The 26,408-nt window shown below is 36.8% G+C and overlaps 1 protein-coding gene across 2 annotated transcripts in view; it reads left to right on the top strand.

Moving 5' to 3' along the window:
- Window positions 1-26,408, top strand: part of LOC108707429 (ephrin type-A receptor 6) — a 431,367-nt gene that overhangs the window by 337,591 nt on the left and 67,368 nt on the right. For both annotated transcript variants that reach the window (XM_041581591.1, XM_041581590.1), the window contains one exon: window positions 6,618-6,803. In XM_041581591.1, coding sequence (XP_041437525.1) covers window positions 6,618-6,803 — 186 coding nt within the window. The remainder of the gene's footprint in view (window positions 1-6,617; window positions 6,804-26,408) is intronic.

The raw sequence follows: 26,408 nt of genomic DNA, 5'->3' as shown, positions 1-26,408 counted from the left end.
TGTCCCACCATCGCTTTGGCTACCATAATGGAGTGCCGATATGCCCCATATGCAATAGTTCGTTGAATGAGTACTAGGGATGGGCGTATTTTTTGCCTTATTTCAGTGTGGAAATGACGCCCATAGACTTGTATGGCGTAGCGCATCAAAAAAAAATTGGTGCGCATCAAAAAATGTTGACGCCCATAGACTTTAATGGGCGTCGCAGACATTTCGCCAGCTGCGAATTTTTGGCAAAACTAAACAGGTCAAATTCGCCCAAGCCTAATGAGCACTAAAAGGCACAATTGTTCATAATGTTCTTGAAATTGTGTCCGAGGTATCAGATGCCTGTTCCTATGAATTATATGTTACATCCAGATCTTGGTATCCCCTCATCAGTTTCTTATAAGAAAGAGTTAAGGCTACAAGCTATGCTGCCAGTTGACTCCCATAGTCTGTGGCCAATCATACATAGAACATACAATATGGCATTTGGTGCACTTTCAGCAAAACTATAGATTATATAATCTGTGGCACTGCAATATGTGGCTCTGAAAGGGTTTAATAGGACACTATGGTTAATGGCATTGTTATATTTTTGAGCTTTCTAAAATGGACCTCTTGATATTTCTGGATGCAGCACCTGCTTGAGTTACAGGAAATCTCTTGAAGAAAATCTTGTTGGCCATGACTTCCACTAGCTCTTATAAATTGTCATCAGTCACATCAGACATGTAACCTGGTCATTAGACCCTTGGTCTAACTGATCAGGTAAGTCAATACATTTTGAAAACCATAAAGTATCAATGAGTGACATATCAAACTTTACCTGGAAACATGCCTGTTCCCCCACCCCCTCCCATATTATGGACAGAGGAATAGTAAAATAATACTGCTAGGGAAGCAAATTAGGCTAATCTTAGAAGCAAGGTTCCAGCAAAGGACTGCAGAAAAAAGGTAAACGTAGAAGTAAACAACAAAGATGTTGGCATTTCAGAGAAATCTGAATAATTTCATGAATGCATAGATAAAAAGATCTTTATGTCTAAAATAGGGGGTACAGGTATGGCACCTGTTATCCAGAATGCTCGGGACCTGGGGTTTTCTGGATAAGGGATCTTTCTGTAATTTAGATCTAATTCAGATCTCCATACCTTAAGTCTACTAAAACCATGTAAACATTAAGGAGGTTATTTAGTAAACATTGATCTTTTCTGGTTTTACTTCCAGTAAGGATTAATTATATCTTAGTTTGGATTACGTACAAGGTACTGTTTTAACATTACAGACAAAAAGGAAATCATTTTTTTAAAGCTTGGATTATTTGGATAAAATGGAGTCTATGGTTGATGACCATCCCATAATTCAGAAGTTTCTGGATAATGGATCCCATACCTGTATATCGCTGCCATGTCTGGAAGTGACATTACATTTCTTGGAAGTGACAGCAGCAATGTTTTGGACTGACAGTTTGGAATCCAAAATCCGAGGCCTCCATGAGTTTCGCTTATCTCTACTAGCTGCACAAAGAAACATATCAAGACATTCTATGGGCCAGAATTACATTATCACCTTCATTGTTATCAAATTAGCCTTATATTAAAGAATTTGTGCATCTTTAAGTTCCCTGGATATCACTTTTCTATGGAAACCACATGGCCTGGGTTAATACTATAATTGGAACAGAAACCTCAATTGCCCGTTTTTTTCACTCTGAATTTTGTTCATCTTAAAATCTACTAAGCGAAATGTATTTCAGAAGCCCAATGAATTTACGAGCATTGCTTGATTTTTATTCAAATGCAACATCCACATTGGTTATTTTACTCAAGTACAGCTCTCCGGAATGCAGGCGTATAATTTACATAACCCTCTCATATAATAAAGTCTATGTGCCGAAATGCAATCTTATTATATCATTAGGCTGTGAGCTCTGATTAAGGCTCACATATTACTAGAATCTGCCATAGTAACATGAAAAAAATATGGTTGCTACAGCTGGCTTTTCTACACTAATGGTAATTCAGAGCCATAATTTACGCTAACTGAACGAGAGCGCAGCATGGCTTCCTTCCTAATAATACATCTAATGTGTCTAAATAAGTAGAAAGCTAAATAAAACGTCAAAATGCCTCTCTCCATCACCTGCTGAACGAAAGGTAAAAGCACTTGGTTACCATAAATATTTAGGGGCATATAAAATTCAAACAGGATTAGCTTCTGCTTTGTATCAGGTTTTATTCACAGTTCTTTATAAATAACATTTATCTTTGCTGCTGACCTTGAGATTAGTCTTTAAAAGGAGTAAATTCTCTCTACAGAATACTGGAATGCTTTTCTGAGTACAGGGCATTCAAAGACTCGCTCAGCAGTTCTGTTTTCATTTTAATTATGTATTGCTTAATAACAGGGATGTGGTACAAAAATGTGTTCAGAGGCTCAAAGGGGTTGATGATGAATGGTTTAGACTTTATCTGACAACTATACAAAAGTATAAACACTGATATATAATAAACATAGGGTGGGCTGGGACCAACGGCCTGAGAGTTTTTGCACTAAACCAACTGAAATAATAATAAAATAATAATGAGTTTGTTGATAAGTGACATCACTAAGCAGTTTTGGTAACTAACACTATGCACAACATTTAATGACTGTATTTATTATAGGTTATTTGTTGTGTTATTAAATTGTTACATGATTTCATAGGTCTATATGTTCTATATGTTCAAAACTGTATTAGGCCCCTAGTGGGAATTCTCATATAAATGACAGAACCTAATCTGGAGCCATGTGAACTCTTTTCCCAATAGTGGTAGAACTCTATAATATGAAGAAGAACTTGAAACTCAATTACGGGTTTCATTAGACACTTTACTGTACAATACAGAAACTCATTATCCAGAAAACACAGAATTATGGAAAGGCCATAGACCCCAATTTATCCCAATAATCCAATTTTTTTAAAGGGATACTGTCATGGAAAAACATGTTTTTTTCAAAATGTATCAGTTAATAGTGCTGCTCCAACAGACTTCTGCACTGAAATACATTTTTCAAGAGAGCAAACTGATTTTTTTAATATTTAATTTTGAAATCTGAAATGGGGCTAGACATATTGTCATTGTCCCAGGATCCCCCAGTCATGTGCTCTGATAAACTTCAGTCACTCTTTACGGCTATACTGCAAATTTGAATGATATCACCCCCTCCAATTTCACCCCCAGCAACCAAACAACAGAATAATGGGAAAGTGACCACAAAGCTGCTCCCTAACACAAGATAACAGCTCCCTGGTAGATATAAGAACAGCACTCAATAGTAAAAATCCATGTCCCACTGTTACTCCTTCAGTTACATTGAGTAGGAGAAATAATAGCCTGTCAGACAGCAGTTCCATAGTGCAGCACTGGCTCTTTATGAAAGCACATGACAAGGCAAAATGACCTGAGATGGCGCCTACACACTAATATTAAAACTAAAAAAAACACACTTATTGGCTCAGGAATTAAATTTTATACTGTAGAGTGAATTATTTGCAGTGTAAACAGTGTAATTTAGAAATAATACGACATCATAAAAATCATGACAGTTCACCTTTAAAATAATTTTTATTTATTATAATCTTTTTTTCTCTGTAATAATGAAAAAGTATCTTGTATGCTCCGAATTATGGAAAGGCTGCCTCCCATAGACTCCATTATAATAAAATAATCAGAATTTTTAAAAATTACCTTTACCTCTGTAATAATAGAACAGTAGCTTGTAATTGATCCCAACTAATATATACTTAATCCTTAAAGCAAAACCAGCCTATTTGGGTTTATATATTGTTTACATGATTTTGTAGTAGACTAAGGGGCCAATTCATTAACTTCGAGTGAAGGAATAGAAGAAAAAAACTTCGAATTTCGAAGTGTTTTTTTGTTTACTTCGACCATCAAATGGGCTATTTCGACCTTCGACTACGACTTCGACTTCGAATCAAAGGATTCGAACTAAAAATCGTTCGACTATTCGACCATTCGATAGTCAAAGTACTGTCTCTTTAAGAAAAAACTTCGACCCCCTAGTTCGCCACCTAAAAGCTACCGAACCCAATGTTAGCCTATGGGGAAGGTCCCCATAGGCTTGGCTAAGTTTTTTTGGTCGAAAGATAATCCTTCGATCGTTGGATTAAAATCCTTCGAATCGTTCGATTCGAAGGATTTAATCGTTCAATCGAACAATTATTCCTTCGATCGAACGATCGCAGTATTTGCGCAAAATCCTTCGACTTCGATTTTCGAAGTCGAAGGATTTTCATTCCCAGTCGAATATCGAGGGTTAATTAACCCTCGATATTCGACCCTTGATGAATTTGCCCCTTAAAGTTTGAAAATTTAAATTACAAAAAGATCAGTTACTGTATCTGGAAAACCACAGGCCCCAAGCATTCTGGATAACAGGTCTCATGCCTTTACTGCCGTTTATGTTCAAAAAGAGTATTTGTTTAATTAAGAGAGAAAAGCTCACCAAGATATAAGGCTAGGAATATTACACATTATTATCTGTATCAGCATAAAGTCCATCATCCCTTTAACATTTTGGATATATGTCTCCAAACATGACTTAGTAGTTCCCCATCGTCTTTTCTATCTATGTTGCTATCAGTTACCTGAAATTAGGTACCACCCTCCAATATACTGTATATAGACAACATAAAATTCACTATACACAGCTAATTAATTCAGATTCACATTACATGGCAGCATAGAAACTCATAATGATTAATAATCAACTGTTTTGGCTGATGAGACTATGAAGATTTTTATTCATCCAGGTCATGGTATATCTAGTATATATAAATCTAAAAACAACTGGACTTGCTGAGTAATCATTGTTCGGATTAGTAGTGAAACGACTTCAATGATTACTCAGCAAGTCCAGTTGTTTTGGCTGATTTGGCTGATGAGGCATCATTTTCTATCCTTTGGATGGACAATAGTGTTTTTACCCAGGTTTTTAAGGACTTCTCGAACGTGCTGTCCTACGGAAGAGTATGCCCTAGATTAGATTTTCTAGATCTTGAATTAGATTATTTTAGGAAGTTAATATGAAAGAACATGAGCAATACATATATAAATGTTGATTACATTAACAAGATTTATGGTAACCTATTTGCCTTAAGGCTCTGGTTTCCCTTCTGTTGTTTTTATGAAGTTTTGTACTGTACACGTACACTTGGGTCTCATTATTCATTTAAACTTGCACATTGTAAAAAAAATGTACCCGAGTTGCAAAATATGATATTTTAAAAGTCACCTTAAAGTTTCACAAACCAAGAAAGGTGATCTTGAATATTCTCTGTCACTTGGAATATCCTTGAAAAAAAAGGTTCGGTTTCTTATTGATTATATATATTATATAACAAGATACACACTTCATTCTCAGGGACAGATTCCCTAAAGGGGCAAAGTGACTAGCGCCAGCAAAAATTCACCAGTGTGACATAATTTCGGAACTTCGCTGATTCCCTAACGGGCGCAGGCGTCACTTCACTAGCACAGGATATAAACGCTAGCGTTGCTTCGCACTCTAACGGCAGGCAAATTTTCCCTCTGGCGAACGGACGTAACTCTGCAAATTCACCAAGATGCGGATTTTACTGAAGGTTACCGCTTTTACAAGACTTGCCTTCGCCACCTCAGATCAGGCAAAGTGCAATGGAGTGGATAGGACTTCCTCAATTTTTGGTTGAAAAATGTTCTAAATCCCAAAAACGCTGGCTTCTTTTCCTTTTTTCTGAGTGATAGCCTGCAAAAGACCATAAATTTTTTTTTAGGGTACCCGGTTCCCCCCTACATTTCCTAACATATGGCACATAAACTATACACTGGCCTCATGTGTAGGGCATTATAACAACTTTTTTTATTTTATTATGGTTCCCTGGCCTTTTGTAATGTAATGTATTTGCTGCAACATATCCGTCCATTCAACTTTCACTTCCCGCCGTATGCAAATTAGCCAACCCTAGCACAACTTCGCTTTGCTTGTTTAAGTAATGTTAGCGCAACTTCTCCAGCATTTGGCGCCCTGGACGCAACTTTGCATTTTAGGGAATTAGTATTGTCCTGGTGAATTTATGTCTGGCAAAGTGTCGCGAAAGCGATTGATAGCGAATTTGCGCCGCTTAGGGAATTTGCCACATCTCAGTTGATATTTCATTTCTGTAAATTTTATATGAGTAAAATGTTCCAAATTGCAACAATTTTCTGCTAAAAGCCAAACAGACATATAGTAATGCCCATTAAGGGCTTGAATTTATCAACCAGTTTTGTATAAAATTGCCCCAACATTTTTCTTTGTGCAACCCTTAAATGATTCCACAATCTGAGAGAAATCTAGAAGTTAACTTTTTATCTAGGCAGGTTGGTTTGTGAGCAACACAACAGCTCTCTCATAACAGCTAGCACTAGAGCTACACAATACTTATCAGCAACTGCCTTCATGTCTATAGTGTATAGGGCAGGAATTTATTTTGCATTTGTATTTGCACAGGAGGTTAAATAATGGAGAATTTGTTTTGTATACTATACTCTGAAGTTTATAATTTTGCTTCTTTATATTTGTACTCATGTGAAGATTTCTTCTAGGAGAGTTTGGAGAGGTCTGTAGTGGAAGATTAAAGACCCCGGCGAAGAAGGAAATCCCAGTGGCCATCAAAACTTTAAAAGGAGGATATGTGGACAGGCAGAGGAAAGATTTTCTGCGAGAAGCGAGTATCATGGGACAGTTTGATCACCCAAATATTATCCGCCTGGAAGGTGTTGTCACAAAAAGTAAGTCTTTGGGCAGCATAGCTGACTGTTGTTCGATATTTACATTATGATTATGCATCATGTCACTTGAAGGCTTGGTTGCATTAAGGTAAAGTGTTCATATGAACTACTGCATGCATTCATGACAGTTGCCTTCAATGATATTATGCTAAGCTGAAATGAGTAGTTTTGTTTTGGATGATCCCGTTATTTTCTTACAGATTATGCAACAATAAATCAAGAGAATAGGGAAAAAACTATGGATGCACGAATCCACTATTTTGTGATTTGGCTAAACCCCGGATCCTTTTTGAAAGATTTGGCCAAATACTGAAACGAATCGGATTCCTAATTTGCTTGTGCAAATTAGGTATGGGAAGGCAAAAAGAGAACTTTGATTTCCTTGTTTTTTGGCAAAAAAGTCACATGATTTTTTAACATGATTTTGAATCCTGCTCTCGGGTCTATTAACTAACATTCGGATTTCCTTTTTTTTTCTCAAATCATTTGTTCTCAAAATTCAAAAAATTCGAGATTTATTATCAATTATTATATAATAATTATAATTATTATTAAGTATAAAAATCATACAAAACTTCTTTAAGTAAAAGCAGTCGAGTTCCCATAGAAGTCAGTGGGAGCTGTTCTGATTCTATTGGTTTTTTTTAGCCATTCAGACTTTTAGAGGTTTTTGGATTTATATTTCACTAATAATTATCAAATAAGAGTTTTTAGAGATATTCATATTTTTTCTGTAATTTTTTTGCCATTTGGATCTTTTAATTACTTTGATCATGGCATTCGTAATTTTAGAAAAATATGCAACATGTTTCGTTAGAGTAAAAAACCTGCACAAAGACGCTTGAGAACATTAACGACCATGTTTGTGTTCATTTTGACTGATCTCAACGTTTGCATCCAAATAGCTTTTGCGAACATTCGCAGTGTATGTACTTACATTCCCCCTATAGAGTTTAATAGAGTTTTCAAAAACCTCTATACAGGTATGGTATCCATTATCCAGAAACTCGTTATCCAGAAAGTGCAGAACTAAGGAATGGATGTCTCCCAAAAACTCAATTTTAATCAAATAATCCAGATTTTTTAAATAAATTTTCCTTTTTCTCTGTAATAATAAAACAGTAGCTTGTACTCGATCCAAACTAAGATATAATTAATCCTTCTTGGAAGCCTACTGGGTTTATTTAATGTTTATGTGATTTTCTAGTAGACTTAAGGTATGAAGTTGCAAATTACAGAAAGATCCATTATCTGGACAACCTCAGGTCCTGAGCATTCTGGATAGCAGGTGCCATACCTATTTCACTAAAATTCGACCTTTAATAAATGGGCCTCTAAGGTTTTGCTTTGAGTCGTGTTATGTTTTGCAGAGGCCTTAGCAAAGATATAAAGTATCAGCAAAGAAAAAAAAAGAAGTTCATCATAGGGAGAGAAAGCAGAGAAGATGGGCATAGTGAAGATCATGCAATAGAAAGGAGAAGTTAAAAGGGGAGATACTAGATGGAACAGGAAATGGAGCAGAGAAGAAGGAAATTAACATCTTAAAGGAAAACTATACCCCCCAAACAATGTAGGTCTCTATTAAAAGATACTGAGTAAAACAGCTCATGTGTAAAACCCTGCTTCATGTAAATGAACCATTATCATAATAATATACTTTTTTAGTAGTATATGCCATTGGGTAATCATAAATAGAAAATTGCCATTTTAAAAAATAAGGGCAGCCCCCTGAGATCGTAAGATTCACTGTGCACACATACAAACCACATGTAAGGTCACATGAGCCAATTAACAGACAGAGTTCTGCCTTTTGCCTCCTCACTTCTTCCTGTTACAGTTAGTGTTGTAGTATTTCTGGTCAGGTGATCTCTGAGGCAGCACAGATAGAGTCACGAAATGGTGGTTCAAGGCAAGAGATGTAAAAGGGCAATATTTATGTAAATATATATTCCAGTTTGGTAAGTTTCTTTAATATGTCATTCAATTTGATATAAACTATCTGTTGCTTAAGTATTCATTTTGGGGGTATAGTTTTCCTTTAAAGAAGGATAAAGCTGGAGAAATGGTTTATGATATAGAATTAATCAACAGGATGCATTTGCCAAAGAGCAAGCTTGGTAATTAGTGAAAGAACTCATAGGGGCAGATTTATCAAGGGTCGAATTGAAAAATCGAATTTCTAAAATCAAATTTCGAACTAATGTTTGTGTACTTCGAATAGGGAATAGTCCAAATTCAATTCAAATTAGAAATTTATCATGTACTGTCTCTTTAAAAATTCAACTTCGATTATTCGCCATCTAAAACCTGCCGAATTGCTGTTTTAGCCTATGGGGGACTCCTAGAACCTATTTGGAATCATTTGGTGGACTTTGAATTTTTTTAAAATATACTTTAATTGAATTCGATCGAATACAGCCTTTTCACTCTAATTTAAAAAATCTGTTTTATTTTTAATAGATTTCAGTTGGTCTATTTTTATTCAAATTTGGAATTGAAGAGAGTTTAAAAGAACTCCCATCACCTCGAAATTTAACTCTTTAAAAATCTGCCCCATAATTCCTGAAAAAAATAACAATTCATTTTTATAATTTTTATAGACCTTACCCTCCAGATAGCTTACATATATCAGTATGTCCAAATATGTAGATCATTTACTGCTATACAACCAATAAACTCAGTGCTTCCACCAATACCCAGTTTATATGGTTTCTGTTGTAATGAATAGGCATTTATAGAACATTAATAACTGCACTAATCTGTCCATTAGCAATGTTGAGGCACGTTTGGTCGCTCCCTTTCCAGGACACGGTATTATGAGTATTGTAAAACCAAGTGAAAGAAGAAATCTGCTAAGATGAGGAAAACGATGGCCCTTTTGACTCAGCTGCTCTCTTTATGCAGGCTATTTTATAACTGCCTCCACTGCAGACTCACACTTGTCTAACACCTAATTAGGCCCTAAAACAATTTTACAATGCATTTAACAGCTCTCCAGACCAAAATCATCTTTTAATTACTTACAGTACCGCAACCTTTTCCCCTAGCTGTGGCTGATATACGAGCTGAGTCTGTAGGATAATACTGGTACTATGCTAATCGCTGCAATTTTGAGTAAGATTTGTTCAGTGAGCTTTATAGCTTTACTAGGTGCTGTATATTATTTTAAATATGTCTGCAGCTTAAAAGACTTCTATAAAATGGAGTCAGCAACGGGAAGTTCAAAATTTCCATTGTTTATGATAGCAGAAGGTGGGTTATATGGCTGGACTTTTGATTTCCCGCGCAGTAGTCAGAGGAACAAGTAAAACCCAGATTATGGAACCAGCCCACAGAGACATGCATGGGGGTAGAGCAGAAATAAAGGCAAACTTATAATACCTAACCAATAAATAAACATAAATAAATATATATATATATATATATATATATATATATATATATATAGTGATGGGCGAATTTATTTATTATTTATTTATATAAATTCGCGAAACGCCCGCGAAAATTCGCCGGAAAAAATCGCCGGCGTCCTTTTTTTCGAGAAAAAACGGGCGCCGGCGTCAAAAACGAGACGCCGGCGTCGTTTCGTGAAATTTTCGCCGTTTAGCGAATTTCGCGAATTTTTCGGCGAAGCGAAACGGCGCAAATTCGCCCTTCACTATATATATATATATATAGATATATATATATATATATATATATATATATATATAGTATAAAGAGGATCAGCACTCACATTGTTGTAGATGAAGAAAATATAATATATTATATAATATATATATATATAGTTCCAAATTTGCATACATACATGGCATACTGTACATATATAGAAACTTGGGCAGAAACTCCAACACCCCAAAAAACAATGCTTCATGCTTTGGCAGCACAGAATCTAAAAACAATATCAATATCTATACCTAAGTAAGTCCATCAGTGTTTAATAAATTGCATAAATTAAAAAACTGCGGCCGGCCAGCCATTGTATATTAGTAAAAGATACACAATAGGAAAAAACAAATAAATAAATTAAAAACACATATATATATATATATATATATATATATATATATATATATATATATACCCATAAAATCATTCATCTTCTTTTCTTTAATTAAATTGATGACTTTTTTTTAAATTAAATTGATGAATGTTGAAAATTTACCTCGCACTGACTTATAGAGAAGCTCACTGGGTTTTAGATTTTCATTCTGATTTTTACGATTTTTATTATAAGAATGTAGTACAGGTATGGGATCCATTATCCGGAAACCCATTATCCAGAATGCTCCGAATTACAGAAAGGTTGTCTCCCATAGACTCCATTATAATAAAATAATCAGAATTTTTAAAAATGATTCCCTTTTCCTCTGTAATAATAGAGCAGTACCTTGTACTTGATCCCAACTAAGATATAATTAATCCTTATTGGAAGCAAAACCAGTCTATTGGGTTTATTTCATGTTAAATTATTTTCTAGTAGAATTAATGTATGAAGATCCAAATTAAAGAAAGATCCGTTATCCGGAAAACCCCAGGTCCCTGTACATAATAAGCCCCTAAATTAAATACATTAGTATAAATGTATCTGGCTTTTTATCAGTGCTGTAACACAGACTATTATAGTTGCTTCTAAAATGAAGAGCTGTACAAAAATGAAAATGATGAGCTGTACAATAATGGAAAATAATATATCAAATATTGACCCATGTCTTAATTAAAAGTTACGATGAACAAATTACACTATTACACTTCCCTTTCTTCTCAATATATTGATAGCACATATAACTGACTGAATTTATTGCAGTTTAAGCAGAAAAGAAAGATAGGGAGTAGAGCTACAGGGGGCAATTTTTAGTGACAAGAATCTTTACTGCTATGGGACGGCTGCACCACAGCACTGCTACAGTAAAATGACAACATAAAGTACATCACTTAGTGCTTTAGTTCTCTTTTGAGCTTTGCAATTTTGGCTTTGAGTAGAAATCAGTGAATTAATGGAAAAGAAACTCACTGTAACCCAAATCATGGTGGCTCAAAGTCTACCTTTTGAAGACATTGTATTTTTTCACCAGTTTATGGTTTCCACTATAGATTTGCCTTAAAACCTGAATTATGAAGGCCAGAAGAAGTAGAACAAATGAAATCTAGTAATTGAAATTGTAATAGGATGGGGCGAAATTCTAATTATTATTCTGAAATGTTGTTTATTGGTCTATTGGTTCAGATATAATCAATGAGGTGACTTTGTGAACATTTGAGCCAATGTTATTATTGTGTTTCACTGCACTGGAGCCTACACAGGAGATCCAGACAAGTCCATCTTCCAGATATCGTTATTGTTGGTGTGCCTTGGCCTTACTTGATGCCTAAAATTCAATACGTCAAAGAAGGAGTAGGTAACACCATCCATTGATAGAAATTTAATGCAAATTAGTGGTGTGCAAGGTCACATAATATATATAGTTACACAGAAAAGGAAAAGAGTATGACCCATAGCATTGCACCTTCCCACTCTTTTAATCTGAGGTCCCAATGGTGTAAATAAAATGTAACTTTTACTAATAGCCACCTAAAATTGATATGAAACAAAAATAGTGTATATTACATATGTTAAAAACAAGGTTAGGTGCGGAAGCTGAATAGACACGAAGTCAACAGCTAATAAACGGTTTTTGAAAATCGAGATAGTAGTGTGGGGTTTTAGTCACAGTGGTAGCTGTTTCCCCACATCTATCTTGGCTGCAGTGAAGTGCTGGTGACCCACAGTATGTGAGCGGAACGAATGGTATTAGGGGTCAGATTGGTACCTTAGATTGTACCCAATATGGTTGGTATTGAACCGGAGTATCGTAGCACGCACGTTTGACTTGCAAGATGCCAATACTTAGGTACATATACACATGGATATGGTTGACATTAGCGTCAACTCAGATAAGGTTGCAGCTAGGAGGGATTATCGTGCCCAGTCCTCTACTCCCTCCCACACCGTCCTTCACAACCTTTCCCTGTATCGTATCGAGGAGCGAACCTTCCGGTATCGAGTGGACTACCCGTTTCCTCACGTACCACCCTTCCTTTACAGTTGGCCCAAAGATCTAAGTACAGGTATCCGACTAGCGGAATGCGTTAAGCCCATATCGGTGTAACGTAGCACTGCAAGCCACCCTTCCGCCCATTCACCAGTCTCAATCATTCCCCGTCCCTGCGTAACAGTTAAAAAAATTGAGCGCGTTTCGCTCGCCAATCTGCGAGCTTTGTCAAAGACTATTTTTGGCGCTAAAAAAGTGCAGGTTTGAGTAGAGAGGCGAGTGCCTCTCAGAATTTGAATTGGCCAATCATGACACGGAGGGCGGAGCACTGCCATATACAGTGCATCAACCCTATGCTTCTCCAAGGCAAACTGCTGGATATGTCAAATGGCAACATTGATTCGAAACAAATTCATAATGACAGTAAATTATCAAACTAAGGAATCTTAGTGTTGGATTTGCAACATTTAATGGAATGACTACTCATATGTCACATAAAGCAACATTATACATAGCAAATCGCTAAAATTCAATACCTGCCCATTCACTTAGAATATCACATATTTAATCCAACTGTTCCTATTGCTATTGAACCATAGTAGACATTGTATTTTCAATTCCTGTCCAAGTGATTTGTATCAATGTTAAATATAAAGATGACCATATCACTAGGGAGAGAAGACCTATGGACCTGTGGTGAGGTTCAGCAAGGACATTCAATCCATCCACCACCAGACATGAGTACATGGGGGGAGGTTTACACATGTGGAAGGCTCGAAATATTATTCCTGGTGACCTGGGGACATTAAGTTACATCCATGCACATACCCATTGGTAGTTTTCCATCTGTTAACAAAACTTTGGTTCTTGAATCTGATATGTTCATGGAATCTCATATCACTCTGTCAAAGGACTAGAGGGTGGAAGACTGGAGCCTTTTAATTATTTCTCCATCAAATTAAAATGACACTGACTTGTAATAGACCTTTATGTTGATTTCCATCTCAAAGCAGTGTTTATTTTAATTAGAGTAAAACAAAGTACAGATCCATACCTGAACTAATTAGACGATCTTAATTATGTATGGGAAATAGTGACAGCTTTTCTATTGTTTTTTTATCAAAGAAGAATCCATTGTTATTCAGCATAATCAAAGTCTCTTGCCTTCATAATACAAGAGAATTTGTAATAAGAAGCTAAGAAGTTTGCTAATACTAATCTCTTATTTGTGGAGCATTCATTCACCGTGATACAAAGGGAGCAAAAGTCGAAAATATCAAAATAATCTTCAATTATCTTTTTTCTTCTGAGATGCACATGTTCATCTTGTTTTGTCAGACTCAAATAATCCAGTTCACAAATCAAAAGCTAAACTACAGCTAAAGACGGCGATGTCTGAAAAAGATGAAATAATAGTGATTTATTCAAACCGAAAAAAACTTACTTGAACACTGCCGGTGATTATATAGAGTTTATCAGCATTTCTCACATTGTGTGTTATAACAAATCCAGGCTGCCCCAGTTAAGCAGCCAACCTATCCCATTCCTAGTTAATAACAAACCAAGGGGCAGATTCACTAAAGGGCGAAGTGGCTAATGCTTGCAATTTTTCGCCCAGCGTTGCCACCTGCAGGGACATCGCCAATTCACTAACAGGTGCAGGCGCCAATTTGCTAGCAAACAGGACCATCGTTAGCATCATTTGCACTCTATCGCCAGGCGACTTTTCGCTCTGGTGTACAATCGTTACTCCACAAATTCAATTGTGGATTTTACTGAACGTTACCTCTTTCTCAAGAGTTGACTTTGCCACCTCAGACCAAGCAAAGTGCTAAAAAGAAGCTAGATCTTCCTCAATCTTCTGTCACTTACATCATATCCTGTGTGCCGAAAATGCATTAAAGTTCAAAAACGGGACACCTGGGACAAAACTTCGCATTTTAGTGAATTAGCGTATTCATAGTGCATTAGTGCCTGGCAAAGTGGTTCGAGGGGTGCGAAGCTTATGTTGGAGAAAATTCACCCGTTAGTGAATTTGCCTGAAATGACTAAGGGGCCGATTCACTAACTTCGAGTGAAGGATTCGAAGTTAAAAAACTTTGAATTTCAAAGTTTTTTTGGGCTACTTCGACCATCGAATGGGCTACTTCGACCTTCGACTACGACTACGACTTCGAATCGAAGGATTCGAAGTAAAAATCGTTCGACTATTCGACCATTCGATAGTCGAAGTACTGTCTCTTTAAAAAATACTTTGACCCCCTAGTTCGCCATCTAAAAGCTGCCGAAGTCAATGTTAGCCTATGGGGAAGGTCCCCATAGGCTTGGCTAACTTTTTTTGATCGAAGGATATTCCTTCGATCATTGGATTTAAATCCTTCAAATCGTTCGATATGAAGGATTTAATCGTTCAATCGAAGGAATAATCCTTCGATCGTTCGATCGAACTATCTGCGCTAAATCCTTCGACTTCGATATTCGAAGTCGAAGGATTTCAATTCCTAGTCGTTAATTAACCCTCGATATTCGACCCTTAGTGAATCGGCCCCTTAGTATGGTATGTGTATATATATATATATATATATGTACTGTACTTTGTATACAGAGAGAGAAAATAATGTACCCCTATTGTAAAATACAGGTATAAGTCACCAAGGGGTTCCATGACCACATAATGACACAAGGCTTAAGGCTGTTTATTTATGTTAATAGAAATAACATTATGTCCCCTGCAGCAATGGTGCAGTACTTCCTCCGTCCTTTTCCCATAATCCCCCTGCAGCAATGGTGCAGTACTCCCTCCGTCCTTTTCCCATAATCCCCCTGCAGCAATGGTGCAGTACTCCCTCAGTCCTTTTCCCAGAATTCCTCTGTAGCAATGTTGCAGTACTCCCTCAGTCCTTTTCACATTATCCCCCTGCAGCAATGAAGCAGTACTCCCTCGGTCCTTTTCTCAGAATCCCCCTGCAGCAATGGTGCAGTAGTTCTGTTTTACATTTCAAGCAGATTTTTCTCTTATTCTTCTATTTCATCATAACAAAAAACCCTGAGGTCTAGAAATGAAAAAAAAAAAAGCATTGATTTCTTTTATGGTTCCCTTTGGATACTTTCCAGTGCGAGGAATTCAATGAATGCGCAGATTCACTTTATTAGATATGAGTTATTTATGATTTTCGAGGGCCAAACCATATCTGCGCTTGGTTCATTTTGCAGTCGGAAGGTGTGATACCGTGGCTTGATTCAATCAACATGAACGCTATTTACACATAATACTGAGTAAGGGCTTGCTGGGCTGTGAGAAATAATTTATCTGGAGTCCAAAACGCTACGTAGCAAAGAAACCTCAATTTTCTCCATGAATTAACAGATTTCAAGGCAGCTTGGTGCTACTGTATAGTGCTCCATCAGGCCAGAAACAGAACATGCAATGGAAGACATGAGCCAGAGCAAAAGAGAATGATTAGGGATAAAATGACAGCATGCTAATGTGTTCATATATAGATTATACTATGTATTTAAAATTCCTCTTTCCTCTTTTTAAATATGAAGCACTTCCCTTAAAGGGGAACTATCCTATTATAAAGAAAATAGGTCAAAATGATTTTATTAAAAGCCCAAACACAACAGTGACCTTCCTCAAGGGTAACAGACAGAGAATAGTGTGAACTATTAATAATGAACTATTCTCTGTTTGCTAACCTTGATGAAGGTCACGTTGGGTTCTAATAATATAATAATATTATATTAACGATCCCAATATGCCAACACTCAATCTGAAAAGTTCATGTGAGGTGCAAGCTCAGATTGTCATAAACTGTATACAATGTGGATGGATCAGCACTTTTTTTTTGCATGAAAAATTTAAGATTTATTGTTATTCAATATTCGTTTTGGTTGCACCTGGGGACCTTGGAATCGAAATGTTGGATTGTGATGTGTTTCACCATGAATAACAATAAATCTTAAATTATTCACACAATAAGAGAGTGCTGATCCATCCACATCATATATATATACAGGTATATACAGTATGAACAGTATATACTGTATAGGTATGGGATCACTTATCCTGAAAGCCAATATCCAGAAATCCCTGAATTAGGGAAAGTTTATCTCCCATAGATCCAAAATTAAGATCCAAAATTAAGATCCAAATTAGAGAAAGATCCATTATCTGGAATATCCAAGGTCCCAAGCATTCTGGACAACAGTTCCCATGCCTCTATATATAAACCGGGCTGAAACCTTGGGACTATATATATATATATATATATATATATATATATATATATATATATATATATATATATATATATATATATATATATATATATATATATATATATATATAGGGACCTATATGATTTGCTATATATTTGCTCCTATAGCTTTAAATCCCTGCCCTTCCTCCTTTTCCCATACATAACCTATGTATCTAGTTTACATTTCACCTATTCAGTTATTGGCTAAGAGGTGTAATGATCACTTCCTACCATACTTCCATATAGTGCTGGGAAAGGGGTCGATCTTCCTCTTTGTCTGCTGGTGTCCTTACTTACTGGTTGTGCTCGTTGAGCCTGGGTACACCAAGGCCCAGTAAAGCCATTGCCCTAAATGGACCTGAACCTTTAGCGTGTAATTCAGGGACCAGGGAACCCCGTGAATGAGGTTAGCTAGAATTAGGTTATATCTATTATAGACTCTCTAGGAGAGTGAGATAGAGAGATTATATAGCAAGAGCAGCTTTGTGCTCCATTGAGGATCTGTAGCAGTTTCCTGCAATAATCTTTTAATTTTTTTGGCAAAAATTTAAAAAAATCTGAGTTTTCGGTGGAAATTCCGAAAAATTTGTATTTTTCAAACAAAAGTTTCTGGAAAGTGTATTAATAAATAAGCCGAAAAAGGCTGTGCGCATTTGTTCAGAGTTTTTTTTTCAGAAAATATTGAAATTAATTCAGACTTTGATAAATAACCCCCCAATCATGAATTACATTATTATTTTTACATTATAATACACAAGAGCCATAAATATCCTGTAAATAATATCCTTATAAACAGAGCTTAGTGATGTCATCGGTTATAATCGGAGCTTAGTGGTGTCATTTCTGTCAAATGACTCACTGAAACTTGTGTACTACAATAAATAAATGACCCCCTTTATTAGGGGGTACTTTATTCACTATATTAACCCCAAATGTAATAAATGCCACTAAGTTTGCCCAGACGCAGTAACCCATAGCAACCAATAAGCTGTTTGCTTCTAAACAGGTGACCTGTAAATGCTACCTGTTGATTGGTTGCTATAGGTTACTGCTCCTTGACAAATTTAGTGTATTTTATTACATAGGCCATTAGTATGGAAACACATTGCAACACAGGATAGAGCTGCCATATTATTTACTTGATGAACATGCCCAGTGTAGGACTGGGACACCAGGGGCCCACCCAAAAACCTTTGACCAGGGCCCACTCTTAGTACTATTAGTCTTTCTTTCCTCACACAACCTCTATTCTCCTAGTTTCTTTTCTTTACAAACCATAATACTATAAGCTATTATTCCATTTATTTAACCACTTTGTTCTCATAGAAATAGGGAATGGCCATGAAATAGGCCAAATGTTTAGTAGCATGAGGCCCACTGACACCTGGGCCTTTCCGGGTATCCCGGTGGACCAGTCTGACACTGAATATGCCACAAATTAGGAAAGTACATTACATAGTTACATATGTAAGTTGGGTTGAAAAAACAGTTCAACCTATCCAAAGGAACCCCAATGCACATAAATAAATATACACATACATAATATATGTACAGATTGTAGAGTTTACTATCGCAATAGCCTTGTCTAATGACTTTTCCAAGTAACATATATATATATATATATATATATATATATATACATTTGCAAATAAGTACAGTAGCAGGGTGTCATTTATTGAAGTAGGTAATAAATTAGAACCAGTTCAATAACCCATAGCAACCAACAGTATATTTCCATTCATTATTAGTGCTTCAGTTAACCTATTAGGCACCCTGTGTATGCTGGAGTGTGATCCAGTGCTGAGATGGGGTGCCAGAAAAGTGTTACACTTAACAACCAAAGCTTCCTGAAGTATCCCACACTTTTTCCATTTGAAAAGAAATGGCTTTACAGAACTCTACATATTTAAGAGTTCTTCCAATTCATATAATGATAACTGAGAAATGCAGCGTTTGGTCAGCAGGGCTTTGTAACTGTGAGGAAGCATGCATATGGAATGAGACATCCTGCCTTTGTTGTCTGATTAGGGCACGCAGAAATATTAATGCTGAAGTTCACACATGCCGGCTTATTTGCTTGGATCTTGCAATTTGACAGAATAACGATTAGAAGACTCACTGCACGGAGGGCACTGATAAGAGCTCAAGCTATTTATTTGATAGGTATCGCAGTTGCAAGAAGCTGTGAACGTGGCAAAGAAACTTTGATTAATAGAGCCGTAACCCTGTGCTCATCACATTCCTTTCCAATAGAAGCCATTACTTATCAGCTTGAAGCTATTACTGGTGCATACTCAAGACATTTACAGGCATGCCTATTCATAACATTGTCACCGCATATTGAGCTTCCATATTTACTGCCAGCGTAACTGTTACTGGATTCCTATTCCTAGAGGAGAGGCCGACTCATTCAACCATAACAACAGAAAGAAGTATAATTATGTTAACATTCTGTGTAGCAAAAGCAGAAAAAAAATAACCAGGCATTCCAATTATATTTAGGGTAGTAAAGGGGATAAGCAACCTGTTTTTGGAAAATATGATTTTACTGGAAATTAAATATTATGCCACGTGGCCCTCCAGCTATTTAAAAATACTGTTTAACAGATCCACAATGGATATTGCAAGTTATATTTCAGCTGGAGGGCTATAGATTGTCTTTTGTTATCTTATTCTAAATACAGCTACTGCAGGTATACAGTTTAGCAAATGACTTCAGACTTAAATAAATGGTATGGCCTCAGATATTACAAGGATATAAATAACTCTGGCTACATCCTATCTTTACACAAGAAAGCCATATGAATAACCATGTGCATAGCTACATGTTTATTTGGCTCTGCTCATGTTTAAACTTAAACCCAAACTTTTGTGGGGATGGCATACAGTAAGTAAGAAGCATTATTTCTCATTCACAGAAGAGGGGTGGGACTCAAACTGAGAAGCATAGTGTATGAGGAAGGAGCTTTGACTATGGTCTAAGAGGGGAGGCTGGCTAGACAAGATTTTCTGAAGTTTAGCTGGGGTGGTGTCAGGGGCCTTATGGCTCCTCTCACGGAGTAGTCCGGACCAAAGAGGAAGCTTTTAGGTTAAAGTCCAAGTACTCGGTATCCAAGGGATTAGGAACAAATGTAGTCAGGAAAACAGGCAGTAGTTCAAAAGGCAGGCAGCGAACAATCAAAGTCCAGAGTTCAGGCAAAGATCAAAGTACAATAATCAATAATAATAATAGCACCCAGGAATGCCAAGGTAAAGCGACCAATACTCGGGCATTGAAACCGTGACATTGGCGTTCCTTTATTTTGAATTTTCTCGCTGTTCTTGGCAAGCTGATGTCACGCACCCAATGAGGTGTTTTTCAGTGATCAGCATTCCACCAACCCACTCTTGTAGTTTTCTTAGCTAGATGTTTAGATGGCTGTATTCATGTTTAACCCTAAACCCAAACTTTTGTGGAGGCAACATTAAGGGGCCGATTCATCAAGAGTCGAATATCGAGGGTTAATTAACCCTCGATATTCGACTAGGAACTAAAATCCTTCGACTTCGAATATCGAAGTCGAAGGATTTAGCGCAGAAAATGCGATCGAACGATCGAAGGATTATTCCTTCGATCGAAACGATTAAATCCTTCGATCGAACGATTCGAAGGATTTTAATCCAACGATCGAAGGAATATCCTTCGATCAAAAAAACTTAGGCAAGCCTATGGGGACCTTCCCCATAGGCTAACATTGACTTCGGTAGCTTTTAGCTGCCGAAGTAGGGGGTCGAAGTTTTTTTTAAAGAGGCAGTACTTCGACTATCGAATGGTCGAATAGTCGAACGATTTTTAGTTCGAATCCTTCGATTCGAAGTCGTAGTCGAAGGTCGAAGTAGCCCATTCGATGGTCGAAGTAGCCCAAAAAACACTTCGAAATTCGAAGTTTTTTTACTTCGAATCCTTCACTCGAGCTTGATGAATCGGCCCCCAAGTATAGAAGCATTATTTCTCTCTCACAGAAGAGGGGTGGGACTCAAACTGAAGAGAATAGTGTAGGAACTTTGACTATGGGCTAGGGAGAGGCAGGCTACACAAGATTTTTAGAAATTTAGCTGGGGTGGATTGATGAAGGCTGGGAGGCAAGGAGGACCCTGAACCCACACTTTTGTGAGTATATAAGAATTAATTTTCACTCACATAAAAGAGCTTTGACTGTGGGTTAGGGAGTGGCCCGCTAGACAAGATTTTCAGAAGTTTAGCCGAGTTGGGTTGTTAGGCGTAATTTCGGGATGAAGGTTACTAAGCAAGGATACCTCTTTCTATTATGGTTTTCAGCATCCCACCAAACCAGTCTTGTAGTTTTCTTATGGCGGTTTTAAAGCAGTTTATGCTTGACAAGGGCAGGAGCCTAAAGCTGGCCAGAGATGCAAAGATCTGATCGTACAAATCAACGTACGATCGGACTTTCCCATCTCCCGACCTGCCACTAACCATTAAGATCAAAGTCTTACCATTCAGATCAAATAAAGTAGTTAAAGAACAGATCAGCTGATGTTCTGCCCCTGACAGCAATCTTACAATAGTTATGTCTGACAAAGCTAGTGACAATCTCCCTCTGAAAATCGTACGATCGGCAATACACACAGAGATATTATCGGGAGCCGACAGAAATTTTATAACCTGTCCAAACGACCGATCTCCGCCGGACGAAAAATGTCGGGACTCTCCACACACGGTCCGAAAATCCTCGATTCGTACGATCGGATCTTTGCGTCTATGGCCAGCTTAAGCCCCAGTTTTATGCACAAGGGACAGACAAAGGTCGCAGGGAGAATGTATTATAGTTGCCTGCTCTCACTTCTCCAACCAACACTTTGGTCTTGGCAAGTATTGTTGGTGTGGATTGAACATGATTACTGTATGTGTTATATTTGTTATATTGCTTACATTTTTGTTAATAAAGCTGTGGCCTATCTTCATCCCAACCTGGATATGTTTATTGACTACTGAGGGAGGTAAGATGAAGAGAAGGTATAGGGCAGGGGATCATTTTTATATGTAAGGGTCAGCTTACCTGGTTGATGTGTGCACAGTCATGTTTAGGTTGTGTATAAATATAAATAACCCATGAATCACAAATCTTGGTCAAATCTTGTTCTTCGTAGAACATTTCTACACTGTTTGTTTGTATTCCACATTTCTAAAGAATGCACAGATGTGTTTCCCAATCTAAGTCTTTACATGCAAATGTTCCTTGCTTAATTAGTATAATTGCAGTATTAGCTTCCTTTTCTGCTTCCAGTTTGACCTCTTTAGTAACAGAAAATTATTCTACTTTCAAATTTACAGTGAATATTGAGAGGTAAATCTGCATCGAATTGCAGAAATAAAGTCCTAGGGCTAGCATCTACTACCCAGTGTTCACAAATACTGAACACACAGACACTTTTCATCCTCTGAAGTTTAAGGCATTTTATTCAATTGGCAAAAAAAAAATAGAAACAGTCAAGAAAATGGAAAAATATAAACTCCAAGATGCATATTTGCAACATATATTGCAGGAATGCGGTATACAGTATCCAGTCCTTTAAAACATCTTGCGTATGTATCGACATAGATAATGGATGATAAATGATAAAAAAATTACAGGATACTTTTAATAGGCACATCTCTGGAAGGTCCAATGTTAAAGTAGATCTATGTGGGTGAGGACTTCAGGTATCTAACAATGATACAACATTAGATGACCTAACATGACAGTTGCATACAAGGCTTGGCCTGGAGAGGAAGTTCTGGTTTGGAGGATTGCCCAGTAAATTAGATTAACAAGAGATAGACTAACCACTGAGGACATCTCCTGACTGAGCTCTATATCTAGCTGATGAGAGTAAATAATGTGTTTCTTGAGCTCAATTGAGGAGTGATATTGAAGTTTTAGGTCCATGGTATTAATAATAAAAGTTCTTTGGGGTTCTGATAGATAAAGTTCGGTACTCAGGAACTGAACATGCTATTGAGGGTTCTTTCAGTGGCACCTTAAGCTGACAGGGTCCAAATACAAGCTAATACCAGTCAAGAAAAAAATATACCTAAGTAATTCCATGAATGGAAATGCAGTGTATGAATGGATTCATTTATCTACATTGTACACTGTCAACTTGACACAGTAATCAAAGAAGTTCTGAAGTAGTGAGATATTTGTAACTCAATGTGAAGTCAGCACTCTGGTCAATGTCAATGCTTGGGTGCTCGGTCACCTGATTGTACTTGTCAGAAAGGAGGACCAGCACTCCAAAGTACATGAATAACAAATTCTTTTATTTCACTGTCCCCATCTCGTTGTGAATTGTCCCCATCTCACTGTGAATCAATGTGATATATATAAAGCATATGGCCAGGAAAAAATAATATATATATATATATATATAGTAGGACATTTTCTCTTTTACAAAAGGATTTATAGAACCTTAGTAAAAGAAGAAAAGTACATTTTCCTGCAATCGAGATATATATACACATTTCAGTGGTTATTTTGCTGGGTAGAAGAATTCTGCAATCAACTTCCATAATTAAAGATTAAGCAATCTGTGGCATTTATAGCTTATTGTGGGAACGGCAGTTGGAGGAACAAAGTAATTCATTTTATCCTCTTGTTGAACAAGGGGAAGTGTATCATTCTTTGTGAGCATTGAATATGCTTGTAGCAAGCGATTCTCAATAGGCAATATTTCTGAAAACTCATCTTTACAAAAAAACATAAATGACAGAGAAAAATGATCTGATTTTGTGCTTTTCCTGTAAATCGTTACATATCATTTTGTGATAACATGGCTTACTTACCTGAAATAAATCAGTGATACAATTGTGATGGAATAGGAAGGAATGCTGTTTACTGTTTGCTACTTAGATACGTTCTTCATTGTGTCTAAGAACCTGTGCCACTGCACATTTGTGTTGGACCACACTGCTTCTGAGACTGTGGGGCTTAACTGGGTATAAGAAATATTTGTAAAATTAAAGCTCAACAAAAGATAAATGTGCAAGAACGAAAGTTATTAAAATGTATTAAAATTTTTAAACATTTTGTTGCATGTTCCAGTAGTCAGGGGTGTAAAATGTTGGCCACTGTTATGTCTCAACAATCAAATATAACAAGAACTTAGCAGTAAGCCACCAGTGAATACTTCCCTAGAGTAAACAATTTAGTACAAAATTTCCCAAATCATGTCATTGCATGAGAAAAGCCAGTTGTTCCCTTTATATAGATTATCATCTATGGCAAACTATAGGCTGGCCTAATTTAGGAGACCCAATTAAGATGAAGGGATGGCACGGTGATGGGCACCACAGTCACCACTTAGAATGAGATTTAAAGTGATTGCTTTTTTGTTGAACTGATACTATAAATACTGTATATCCACTGAATCTCAGCCTGAAGGCAATTTAGGAGTCGTGGATGAATGCATATGTATTGTCCTAGATTAAATCCTGCAGCGGGTCGGGTACCAAAAATATGCGGTACCCTGGTGGTTGTGAGTAGAAGTTCCAGGTGTGGGTATAGATGTGGGTTGGCGGTTCTGTGGGTTTGTGGGTCACGGGTTGGGCCGCGGGTCCTCTCAATAGTGATATTTACTCCTTTTTTTCTGATCACGTCTACGTCCGATGATGTCACTTCCGGTTTCAATGACAGCACTTCCTGATTCCTGGTCAGCGGATCGGGTAGCTGGTCCAAGCGGGTAAGAATGTGGGTTGCAGGTCCGGGTTGCGGATTGCAGGTTGCAGGTATGGGTCGGGTACGGGTTCCAAAAAAAGGACCCACGCAGTACTCTCTCCTAGATTTTAAAGAACAAAAGAAGAGTGATTGTTAACATAAACACAATAATAACACATAAACACAACACTATAACTAAAACTTCCATCCATGATGTGCGGGTAATCTACCACAAATGGGATGCTTGAGCTAGAAACCTGATCCTATTCACGTGGACCTGCACTACCAAGCTGCATTTTTACCTGGTTGTATTTACTACTAGTGATGGGTGAATCAGACCCATTTTGCTTCGCCGAAAATTTGTGAAATAATGCATTGAAGTCAATGGGTGACAATTTTTTTGATGCACAAAGAACAAATATTTCCGCTAATTGAAGTATGGGCATTTTTTTCATGGCAAAACCATGAACTACCCAACCCCTTAATATCATTACCAGCAACCGTACCATGGTACTTCTGTGAGGCTGGATGGCAAACAAGGAGGTTGATTTGAGAGAAGTAGAGAGAAATTCTTTAACAGACCTGCACCACTAACCGTGCCTGCTGTTAACTAACTACTACCTACCCAATGTGCCTTAGGCCTTGTGTCTTTTAATGGCCTACTGAAAAAAAACATTGTTCTTTAACTTCCAGAGTGCTGTTTTTCTCTATTCGTGCTGCCCACTCAATACCTACATGTTCTGTACAAACTACAAAAGTCTAGCTTGAGTCAATAAATGTAAGCATACCACTGATCTATGTGAATCAACCATTACATTTTTCTTTCCATTTCTCCATTTTCAGTTTATGATAATACAATAAAAAAATTAAGACATTAAAATAATCTATTCTATGTGCTTACAACAATCAACTTAAGAATGTTTTTCATAAGGTTATAAGTTGAGCAAACTGTGTGGGAAGACATACCGTGTGTATATGTTTAATGCCTACAGATAAACAGTAAATTATTATACCCACAGGCAGATGCAGTCTAGCACACGGTGCACTTTCAAAATATGACATACAACATTTCTAGAGCTCGCTGACAGCGATTCTCTGTGGAACTGTATTTTTATATAGAAGACATTAGTCAGTATAAATAATCAGTGCATGTTACGTTTCTGTGTTCCTGTTTCTATGCCTGTAAAATATAAGTCAGTGATTTTTGACTAGCTAATCTATAAAATTAATATTTAACTTATTTCCTTTATAGATGAATTAACCATGCAGTAGATGCATTTACATGTAATTATAAGTTATTGATTATGTTACAAAATTCAGCATCATGTATGAAAAGCACAATTTAAAATTGTATATATAAAAAATACTCTTACTTTTTGATTGTTGATTTTCTAACCCAGGTCATGAATATGTATAAATGTTCAATATTGTTTATCCAATAGACTAGCTGGAGCTTGGCTTAGGCAACATTGAAAAATGTCTACTGATGGATCAGATAGCAAACCCCAATGCAATAAAAACAAACATGACTCCTGCTTTGAAGAAAAGATTTTTGTATGTACAATTTCAAAATAAGCCACATTTGGTATAAAAACTCTAGGGTTATTATTAATAGCT

The sequence above is a fragment of the Xenopus laevis genome, chromosome 2L, assembly GCF_017654675.1.
Source record: "Xenopus laevis strain J_2021 chromosome 2L, Xenopus_laevis_v10.1, whole genome shotgun sequence".
In the NCBI taxonomy this organism is placed as follows: Eukaryota; Metazoa; Chordata; class Amphibia; order Anura; family Pipidae; genus Xenopus; species Xenopus laevis.
The sequence above is the reverse complement of the archived record's forward strand: the minus strand, read 5'-3'. Positions and strand labels throughout refer to the sequence as shown.